Raw genomic sequence first — 11103 nt, forward strand, 5'->3', positions numbered from 1 at the left:
TCTCTCTCTCTCTTTTTCATCGGTCTAGCCGTTTTCCTTGGCTCTGATTGGGCCAGCATCATAACTCCGAGTCACAACGGAAAAACCCAAAACTCAGTCCCCAACTCAGTCCGTCCTCACTAAAAAAGAGGGCTCTCTGTTTTTCTCTTTCAAATTTGACGGAATCTGCGATTCGTCGTACAGTTACTTTTCCCATTTTCAGCCTCAATATTTTCACACACATATAAATATATATATTTTCTTCTTCTTCCAATTCAAAGCCTTCTCTCTCTCTCTCTCTCTCTCTAAGTTCTCAGTAACCGCTCTCCGATCTTGTTCGTTTCTCTCCTCGATCCGTACGCCTCAGTGTAAAGTTCTCGAACTTTCTAGATCTTTCCTTTTGGTGTGTATGTATCATATGCATGCTTCTATGTATGTATATGTATGCATATGTGTTATGTGTGTTGTTTGTATAGATTAATGGTGGATCTGAATTTTGGATTTTGGTTTTAGGTTTGAGAGATCGGAGTGGAGAGAGGGTTATGGCTCATAAAGTAGACCATGAGTATGACTATCTCTTCAAGATCGTTTTGATCGGAGACTCAGGTGTCGGTAAATCCAACATACTCTCTAGGTTTACCAGAAACGAGTTCTGTTTGGAATCCAAATCCACCATCGGCGTCGAGTTCGCCACCAGAACTCTCCAGGCAAGTTAAATCTGTTGCTTCCCGCTCATTTATGTCTGTTTTCATTTTTGTTTTATTGGGAATCGATCTCTTTTTTTTTTTTTGATTTTTTTTTTTTTTTTAGTTTTTTTTTTTATCTTTTCTCTCTGTTAGATTTGGGTTGGTTTGTTCAATTTTGTTTTTCGTTAATCGGTTTGTGCTTGATAATTCAGTCGATTATTGATTAGCGACATCTCCATTTGACTAATGTTTTTTGTGAGCGTGTGACTTTTGGGTGTTGCAAAGAGTCTTCTTTGCATAACTATAGTGATTATTGTTGTTTTGAATGTGCGTTTTGATTTATTATTATTATTATTATTATTATTATTTTGGGAGTGATGTAACCTATTGATTAAAGGTCATTGGATTTTCTTTTTATCTTTTTTGCTTCTTTCTAATATTTGGCCAGTGGGGTTTGAGGTTGGGTAGGTTATTGCTCCATGAGAGTCAAAATCTGGAGCGGGTCACGACGTTGTGTGAAAGCCAACCATCGATATTGTAGCCGAGCCAATATTGGGGATAATGATGGCTGATTGATTGTCAGTGTTGAGTTTGCTAAACAATGGAAGTACTGTTTAGGACTTCTTGTTTTCTCCACTCAGTTATGGTGGTACTGTGCATTTGTTATGGATATTTTACAGAGCACATATTTGCTGGGTAAGTACTTAGTAGGATTAACTAAGAAGACTCTCCTGCTTCATCGTCCCTTATTTTCACGATTAACCATCAATTAGCAAAAGTCTAATAGTCTTTGTGATGCAGAGCTCAAATTGAAGTGCATCGTGTTTGATGATTCAGGTTGAAAGTGTTATTGATAAGTTAGGAATGCCCCCATCTGGAGGCAAGTAGTTAACTAGTTTGGGGAGTTGGGTAATGTGGATGGTTGAAGCATTGAGACCACTACCTGATAGACTTTATGACCTGCCATGGATGGATGGAAAGAAAAACAAGAGTGTGTGAGTTGTAGAAGTAACTAGGTTTCTCCAAAATGAAATGGGCATGATGAACCATTAATGACAACTTGTATGTATCATGTCGAAAGTTCCATTTGCAGTATTAATGGTGCACATATCTTTTCAATGTCCATATACACATACCTGTTATAGATTATATCCTGATATGACATAATTGCATCAGCTGGTAGAGAATATTCTATCGTTTCAATTTATCTGTTTTTTATGTCATGTTCAATTATCACTATGTTGGTAACTAAAGCTGGATCTTTAATCTTATAAGAATCATTGATCTATTATGATAACATAGATATATTTTTGGATAATCTAACAAACTATCTGAAAACTGTTGCAGGTTGAAGGAAAGACGGTTAAGGCACAGATCTGGGATACAGCGGGTCAGGAGCGGTATCGTGCTATCACCAGTGCCTACTATAGAGGAGCAGTTGGTGCACTCCTAGTCTATGACATAACAAAAAGGCAAACTTTTGACAATGTCCAGAGGTGGCTCCGTGAATTGAGGGACCATGCAGATTCTAACATTGTCATTATGATGGCTGGAAACAAGTCTGACTTGAGCCATCTTAGAGCTGTTTCAGAGGATGATGGTCAGGCATTGGCTGAGAGGGAAGGTCTCTCATTTCTTGAAACATCAGCACTGGAAGCAATCAATATTGAGAAGGCATTTCAAACCATATTAACAGAGATCTACCATATTGTGAGCAAAAAAGCATTGGCAGCTCAGGAAGCAGCCACAAATTCCACCCTTCCTGGTCAAGGAACTACCATCAATGTTAACGAGACTTCAGGGAATGCGAGGAGAGGTTGCTGCTCTACTTAAGGGGACATTGAAGAGAGGGGAAAGACTTGCTAGAAGGCAGACTTTTTTCTTTTTCTTTTTTTTTTTTTCCTTTTTTCTTTTTCTTTTTCTTCTTGAGTGAGAGAGAGACATTGTAGAATACAAATTTACCTCATTGAGTTGTGATAAGGAAGCTTGTGAAATTTAAAAACAAAGTATTGTTAGCACTTTTTGAGGGTTGTAATGCCCATTCCTTTATATTGCTTTGGAAAATGGAACTTGATCAATACTTCGGTGGTTTTGGAACAAACAAGGCATTTCATCTGGAAGTAGTGGTGCAGAACAGTCCTTGGAAGTCTAGTGCTTTATTCTTAGTTTTGAACAATTCGACAATTCGACTCACCAATTTTTTTTTTTTTTTTGGGTTGTTTTTCTCCCTTTTGCTAAATACCATTTGACTCACTGTGAAAAGTTATTTTGTGTTTAATCAACGGACGCTGCTCCATTTTATGTGAGCAAATCTAAATAAACTTCAGCATGGCCTGACTAGGATGAAAGACTAGATACAGATCAAATGGAGTTGTTTACAGGTGATTGATAATCATGACGTTTTCATTGTCTGTCATACTTGAATTAGCTCATTCCTAATGAATTATACGCAGTCACCTTCGGGAAAAAGAACTTAACAATCAACTATAAATCGAATTGGAGCTCAAATTCAGATTCGTATACGAAAAATGAGTTAAACAAGCATATTTTAGCGCTCAACTCCATCATTCATCAGCCAATATTAAGTTCCGAAGTCCAACCTTGAATATTACACTTTTCAACTTTATCAAACAGAACCAAATATTAGCTCATTTCAGAGAGTCCATGTGAATGAAATTAAGGTTGAACAAAAATAGAGAATATGTATATGCAATCAACTACTCAATTTGTACAGTTACATGATTTATTCTGTATGTTCTTTCACAACAATCCCTTATCTTGTAAATTAACTGACTAGAGCTGGCTGCAGGCTCAGCTATTACATGGCAAGACAACACAATCTTCCCAACAGTTAGGGCCCAAACATGTAGGTCGTGAACATCCTGAACTCCTTTGATACACTTGAGATCGTTTTCTAGCCTAGTTATATCAATCTCACTCGGTGCTCCTTCCATCAATATGCCGTAAATATTTTTAATCATCGGTATTGTAGTACTGAGAGAGAGAACAGAGAATATAAGTGTGCAGACCAAATCAACTATTAACCAATCTGGTTTCACCCAAATGATTGCTCCAGCAATCATCACCCCAATAGACTGAATCATATCAACCATAACATGCAAGTATGCACCTTGGATGTTAATGTTTAAGGTTTTGGTCGTTTGTGCAGAGCTTGAGACCATGCTAGTCTTCTCCTCCTCAGAAATAGAACATTGTTCCTCACTTTCATGATCATTCTGATACTTATGACCATGATTATGATTATGATCATGCATATTATCATGACCATGACTGTGATCATGCTTGGGACTATGACCATGCTTATGAGAATGAGCATGAGCATGAGCATGATCATGATGAGAATGTCCACATGCATGATGAACATGATTGTGACCAAGCCATATGACCATGATGAAGTTAATAACAAACCCAAAAGCTGCTATTGCAAACATGAGAATCCCATTGACTGTTGCACGTCTGTAGAAAATCCTGTTAATAGCTTCATAAATCAAGAATCCAGAAATCAGCCATATAAGCTGCACAGATAGAAGAGCACCCACAACCTCAAGACGATAATAACCAAAAGACTGGTTTGATGTTGCCTTCCATCCTGATGCCCATACTGAGAAAAGAGAAATGGAGAACCCGGCAACATCAGTGAGCAAGTGACCAGCATCTGTAATTACAGCAAGACTGTTTGCCTTCACACCACCAACAATCTCTACCATCATAACTAATAAATAGAAAAATATTAGTCCACAAAGTTTCATTGCTGACTTTGATCTTTGTTCCGACTCCAAAATACTATTTTCTAGTCCTGAAAAGGCACAAACAGAAGTGCAAGGTAATTGTGGTGACATAGGCAGTACATTTTCAGATACAAATGGAACCTCAATTTCCAGCTGGGGTTCTGTTCTTAAAATGGGTGTCATCTCCTCGTCTTCCATCTGCTTCATCAAGTAATCGCTAATTCAGTGAAAGAAAACAAACATATTTGACATAGAAATTCAATAATATAGTTTATCAATTGGGCTTCCATAGTAATTGATGTCACACCAGAATAGAAATTCTAATTTGATTTTAAAATTTAGCAGACACTGAAAACCAGACATAAATCCCTACTATGTTGGCAATTTCCAAAATAAGGACTCTTCAGTTAAGTGTCTAGTTCTTATTTAGAAGGCATAAGTATCAAGACATAGAACTTGCAAATAATAAAGCTTTTTGAATTTGGATATGAAAATTGGGACATTCGTAGAACCTTCAAAATCATGAAGCAAGGAAGATATTCGGGTCATCATTTATTTCTGCTCTTGAACTACATGCGGTCACTAGTTTCCTATAGGCATAACCAAACCACCACCGGTGAGTCCGTGATTTACTGAGTTTTGATCTAAATTGGTGCAATCTCTAGCATTTCTAACAATTCATTAATTGCTTATGAACCTGTTCTTATGCTGCCGCATATATATCTAGAACAGTCTGCTTCACTTCATGGCTTTATCAGGCATAGTTCCCCAATGTAAGATATATATTGCTATATGATACGAAATCTACAAGCATTCCTCAATTTTGTTAACTTCAAACACTATGGACAATAACGTTTCGTCTTATTTCATTTGCAAACCACTTCCAACACTATCGCAATGTCCTCTTCAACATTACAACTAAAAATTCTGGACGAACCGAAATTAGTGATTCCGAAACTCTACCAACCAGCTGATCATAGACATATATACATATATATAGGTATATATAAATAAAAAAATACGAATTTGAAACCATACATTAGACACAACTGCAAAACAAAGATCAGTTGCAAAAGCCAAATTCCTATCCAAACAACAGGGGAGCTAAACATATTGCCCACAACCTCAAACACCCCAAATCATCAAGAACCCAAGATTTTTTTTCCCCCCTTTCTAAACCCATAATGAAATTAAGGATCCACATACCAACCAAGACAACAATAATGCATTATTCAAATAAATAATCATAATAATAATAATAATAATAAAGAAAAATTGGAGAAATAAGAATACACCTGTGAATCAGAAGGAAGAGAAGACTCAAGTTTGAGCCTTCGATGATGAAGCTCTTGGGTTTCTCGATCATGTTGTAAAGGGAATAACAAAGTGGGTGCCATAAAAGGAAATAATTATAAAAGAAAAGAAAATGGAAAAAGGAAATTAATAATTAATTGCGTACTGCGTACATAGAAAGTTGAGAGAGACAGGACGTTTTCTCCATTTTCTTTTGTTATATTCTCTTTCGGTTTCGACCCCCCAAACGACAAAAATAGCGGACGACTTGGTCACTCTCATTAGACCCCCGACGGCACTAACTATAATATCTCTTATTTTTATATTTGTGGTAACAAAATCTATAATATAATCATTTTTTTTTTTTTTGCCAATTCAATTTACTGATAAGAAATACAGATGATCAAATGTAAAAAAAAAAAAAAAATATATATATATATATATGTATATCAAAAAATTCTTAACCAAAAATCAATGTTAAAAAGATCCAATTTTTTCCCCCAACAAGTGGGAAAACTAATGGCAGATCATAAAACCACGTTTTTTTTTTTTTTTTAAGTAAATCATAAGACCACGTTTGACCCATAAGACCGCATGGGTTGTATGCGGACCAAACATGTGATGAAATTTTTTGCCCTTCGATTTGCACTGTTGGCATCTACGGCCCAACTTCAAAGCAACTCTCACGTGAGAATGGCTGGCCAAATTTCCCCTGAGCCCTTCCCGCTCACATTCTCGCTCTCACCAGCTCGAAAGAACTTTGCCAAAATTCCCAATCGCACCAGCAGTAACCAGCCAAAATTCCAAATTGCACTAGCAGCAACCAGCATTACCATCCTTGCAAACCCACTAGATCGCACCACCATTGCCATCTTGCAAACGCACTAGCTCGCACCATGATTGCCACCCTTCTCTGTACCCACCAGCTCATAATCTTTGCATAGTTGAAATTGTTAAATGTGGGATTGTGATTTGGGTTGAGAAATAACTTGAACGATGGCCAATCTTTTTGATGATTTTCGAAAATTTAGAAAATGATACTTTTCGCAGAAAAAGCATGAATGTATGCATGTTGTTTTTCTTTCCTGGTGTATAAATACCACTGTTCACGCATACTGTTTATGCCTACTGTTCATTGTGTAATAATCAATTCACTTAGTCTATCATAATACTAACACGGAAGAGATATTTACACCACTTGTTTTTGGAGTATACGAATGGCCAATCCATGCATGCTATACAAGAGAAAATAAATTTGTTATAATTGAAACACAAAGTAATTCTATTTTGTAATTCCTATATCTACACACACACATAAAGACATATGTATATATATCCTATTATGTTCCGTTCCAAAACTGCTTAGTTTAGTCTTGAATAAGAACTTTGAATAATTATAATCCCCTTAATATGCATAAAACATAAAGTTAATAGATTAAATTGATATCATTGCTTTTTATTTTTATTCTTTTAATAGCCTTTGCGTAGATTGGTTAACCTCTCATTGATTAAAGAGTTATGTATTAATATTTTTTTATCCCTTTATCTAGCAAAGATGTAATTATTTCATTGTTTTGCAACTTATATTTTTCATTTTTATATGTACTATTAACCTTTTTGAACCCCATGATTCAGATTTATTTATTTATTTATTTTTTCTGTTGATGCACGCATATTTATTTCTTTCATTATAGAGTGTGCTGGATCAGCAACCATAATGCAAACTCGGCAGATTTTGGCTGAAGTGCCTTTATTTTTGCAACATTTTTCTCTTCTATTTAGAAACTAAACTTTCTTAAAATAAAAGATATTACCACCTCTCATGATAGTTTTGCTTTGCCGTCTACCAGGTTACAAATTGATCAATAGGAAGCTGGTTTGAGTGTAGAATAGTTGGAAGCAAATTCAGATTGGAAACATGAGTGTAGAACAGTTGGAAGCAAATTCAGATTGTAGACGAGTTGAAAACATATCCTTGCTGTCACATTCAAAATCCGTGGATGATGTTTACATTCCCCAAGTGGCCGAAAATTACAAACCAAAGGTTGGACAGGAGTTTGAATCGATAGATGGGGCACATGAGTTCTACATTAAATATGCAAATGAGGCGGGGTTTAGTGTTCATAACAGTTCGACTAAGAGATGTAAAGGTGCGAATGAAGTTGTCAGGAAAGAATTTGTGTGTTTTAAGGAAGAAGTATCTTCTATAAAGGACGATGAGAGAAAAAGGTGTTGGGGGATGACAAGAGAAAATTGTAAAGCTAAACTTGCCATGGTTAGGTCAAAAACGGGGAAATTTGTCATCTCTGTATTTGTTTAAGAACATAGTCATCCATTATTAACCCCTCGAAGAGTGCATTTATTGAGGTCACATCGTAGTGTATCTGAAGCAAAGAAGTCACTAACCTTGCAGTTTTCAGCAGCAAATGTGCCAACTCATCAACAAATAAGCATTCTTGAATTTGAAGCTGGAGGTATAGAGAATATTGGGTGTACAACGAAGGATATATATAACCATGAAGCTAAGGTGCGGAATGAATTAAAAGGACAAGATGCAGAACTTTTAAAGGAATATTTCCTAACCGAGCAAGAAAAGGATTCATGCTTCTTTTTTAAAATAGATGTAGATGATGATGGTAAATTGAAGTGTTGTTTTTGGGCTGATTCGGTGTCTAGAAGAGCTTATGGATGTTTTGGAGATGTAGTTGTATTTGATACAACTTACAACACTAATCAATATGGTATGATCTTTGCACCCTTGGTGGGGGTGAACAATCATGGTCAAACGGTGCTTTTTCCATGTGCCTTTTTAAGTGATGAAAAAAGGGAATCATTTGTTTGGTTGTTTGAGCTATTAAAGGATAGCATGCCGACGAACAACCCAAAAATGATCATTACCGATCAAAATCCTGCAATGACAAAGGCTATAGTTCAGAGCCTACCGAATACATTTCATAGGTATTGTAGTTGGCACATACTTGAGAAGTTCTCTACGTATTTAAATGCAATCACCTATAGAGAGTTTTATAAGGACTTCCACTAATGCATTTGGGAATCAGAATGCCCTGAAGAGTTTGAAAGAAAATGGGTGACTACCATCGAGAAGGCAAGCCTAGATAATAATGATTAGTTAAAATCAATATTTGAGCTACGTTCAAGATGGGTGCCTGCATATGTTAACCATATATTCTCAGCTGGAATGTCAAGTAGCTAACGTGCGGAAAGCTCCCATGCATTTTTCAAGAAATATGTTTCGAAGAGAAACTTATTGATGGATTTCATACTTCGATTTAATAGGGCGCTTGCACATCAACGTCACGAAGAGTTAGGGGCTGATCATGTTGATATTAATGAGAAGCTTGTTTTGAAATTGCCATTGGAAATGGAAAAGCAAATGGTTGAGATTTACACACGCAAGATTTTTCTTAAGTTTCAAGATGAGTTGTGGCATAGCTTAGTAATAATGCCACAATTTGTTCGTGAAAATGCTACACATAAAATGTATATGGTCGAGAGTAGTCCAAAAGAAGGTGTTCGTAGAGTGCGGAAAATTGCTTATGATAAAGAATTGGACTTTGCATCTTGTACATGTAAGAAGTTTGAGAGTGAAGGACTTCCCTGTAGACATATCTTGGCATTCTTGAGACTGTTTGGTAACATTCCTTTGCCAAATCAATATATAATGAAAAGGTGGACTAGAGGTGCAAAATGTCAAATAATAACTGATAAGCAAGGTGTTGAGATAGGTGGACAGTGTAGTTCAATGTTAACTTGGCGAGCTAAACTATTCCAACTTGCTTCGGAAGTCATTGATAAATCCATAATATATGAAGAGGCAAGTGTAATTGTGAATGATGGTCTTCAAAGTTTGCTAGGCAAGATTAAATCCATAGTTAGCAACACGAAAAGTGGAGGCATTTCTAAAAAAAGGTAACACTACTCATGACTATAAAACTTTGAAAGACCCACCTGCTGTGAGGGCAAAGGGATGCGAACAAAGATTAAAAAGGGGAAAGGAGAAGGTAACAAATGCCGCAAAGTGTAGAGGTCGACGTTGCAATGGATGTAGAAAAATTGGGCAATCGCACGACAAAAGAAACTGTCCACTCCTCAACAATCCGTAAGGAAATAATACATTTACTATTTATTATTCTTATGCAATTTGTATGATCATACTTTGTACAAACCATACTGCTCATCTATATAGGTCCTCACAAAATGAGGAAAGTCCTCAACAACCTCAGAATATGATTCTGAAGCTAATAGTTTGTCTTCCACAGGTATGAAACTAAGTGATATCATATGGTTTTCGATATTTTATTGAACTAACATGCTGCTAATCTAAGGACTTGCTGGACTTTGGCAGGTCTGCATGAGAAAACGAAATGATGACCTATCTTGCAACAGATTTGGGAGAAGAAGTTGTTTTTTTATTTTGGTGTGCTTGTTTGGGATTTTCTATCTTATAGCAAGCACTATCAGCTGACTATGTAAAATAGAGATGTGTTTTGATTATTGGATTGAATGTATACTGGTTTTGCCGTATATTCACATGCTACTCTTTATGTTTGGAACATTTAATTTCTGTACATCATGATAAATGAAGAGAAGAGCAGCCATTTTTGCAACAGATTATGTTCTTCCACATACCACTGCCATTTTGCTCTACTTCAATATTCTAATCTGTCATGTTATTGATTTACTTCTAAAATGCCACATTGTATTTGTAACATCCCGTCCCGAACCATGTCGGAATTTTTGCACATTGACCGAGGTTGACCGTTGACCGTTGACCGAAGGGGTCAAAAGTTGACTTTTTGACTCGGTTGGAATTCTAGGTTGACTGAGGTACTGTTACGAAGTACACGTTGGCATGAGTTCGTAGACTGGTAGCACGTTGAAAACGGAGCTACGGTTTGAAAGTTTTGAGCAAAACAAGTTGAGGTCCAAACTGTCCAAGGGGTGCCGGAGTTGACTTTTTATTCATGCAAGGTTGAGCGTTGACTCATGCATGGTTGTGAAGTGCTCGTCGATACGAGTCCGTAGACTAGCGGCACGTCCGATTTGGACATGTGGTTTGAAAGTTATGGATCTGTAAAGTTTTTCAAATACTGTATTATTTTAATATTATTTTTACACACATAACGAGGTGCCACGTGTGAATCAATGAAGGTGGCCATGTGTCACCATGGTGAAATGCCACATGTCAACCATGTGAAAAAATCAAATTATTTTATTATTTTTGAATAATAATATTATTATTAATATTATTTAATTATTTCTTTTTTATTTCTTTTTCTTTTCCTTTTTCTTTTTCTTTTTCTTTTCTTTTCCCCACGTGGGAAAACACCAATCCTTTCTTTTTCTTTTTTTTCTTTTTTCCTTCTTCTTCCCCG

At 36.3% G+C, this 11103-nt stretch overlaps 2 protein-coding genes across 3 annotated transcripts; one reads left to right on the plus strand and one right to left on the minus strand.

The window, feature by feature from the left end:
* On the plus strand, nucleotides 1-2714 carry LOC107410911 (ras-related protein Rab2BV). Its single transcript, XM_016018394.4, has 3 exons — nucleotides 1-347; nucleotides 493-686; nucleotides 2013-2714. The coding sequence occupies exons 2-3, from the start codon at nucleotides 522-524 to the stop codon at nucleotides 2496-2498; spliced, it is 651 nt and encodes a 216-aa protein (XP_015873880.1). The 5' UTR covers nucleotides 1-347; nucleotides 493-521; the 3' UTR covers nucleotides 2499-2714.
* A 633-nt stretch (nucleotides 2715-3347) lies between these two features.
* Nucleotides 3348-5885, minus strand: LOC112490617 (metal tolerance protein B). Of its 2 annotated transcripts, none has more exons than XM_048468205.2 (2): nucleotides 5710-5885; nucleotides 3348-4615 (listed from the first exon to the last, which is right to left on the minus strand). In XM_048468205.2, exons 1-2 carry the CDS (start codon nucleotides 5809-5811, stop codon nucleotides 3383-3385), a joined length of 1335 nt encoding a protein of 444 aa, XP_048324162.2. In that variant the 5' UTR covers nucleotides 5812-5885; the 3' UTR covers nucleotides 3348-3382. The 2 variants fall into 2 exon arrangements, with proteins under 2 accessions (XP_048324162.2, XP_048324163.2); XM_048468206.2 differs by having other exon boundaries at nucleotides 3348-4612; nucleotides 5710-5881.
* Nucleotides 5886-11103: the final 5218 nt, after the last annotated feature.

This window comes from Ziziphus jujuba, chromosome 10, assembly GCF_031755915.1.
Source record: "Ziziphus jujuba cultivar Dongzao chromosome 10, ASM3175591v1".
NCBI classification, from domain to species: Eukaryota; Viridiplantae; Streptophyta; class Magnoliopsida; order Rosales; family Rhamnaceae; genus Ziziphus; species Ziziphus jujuba.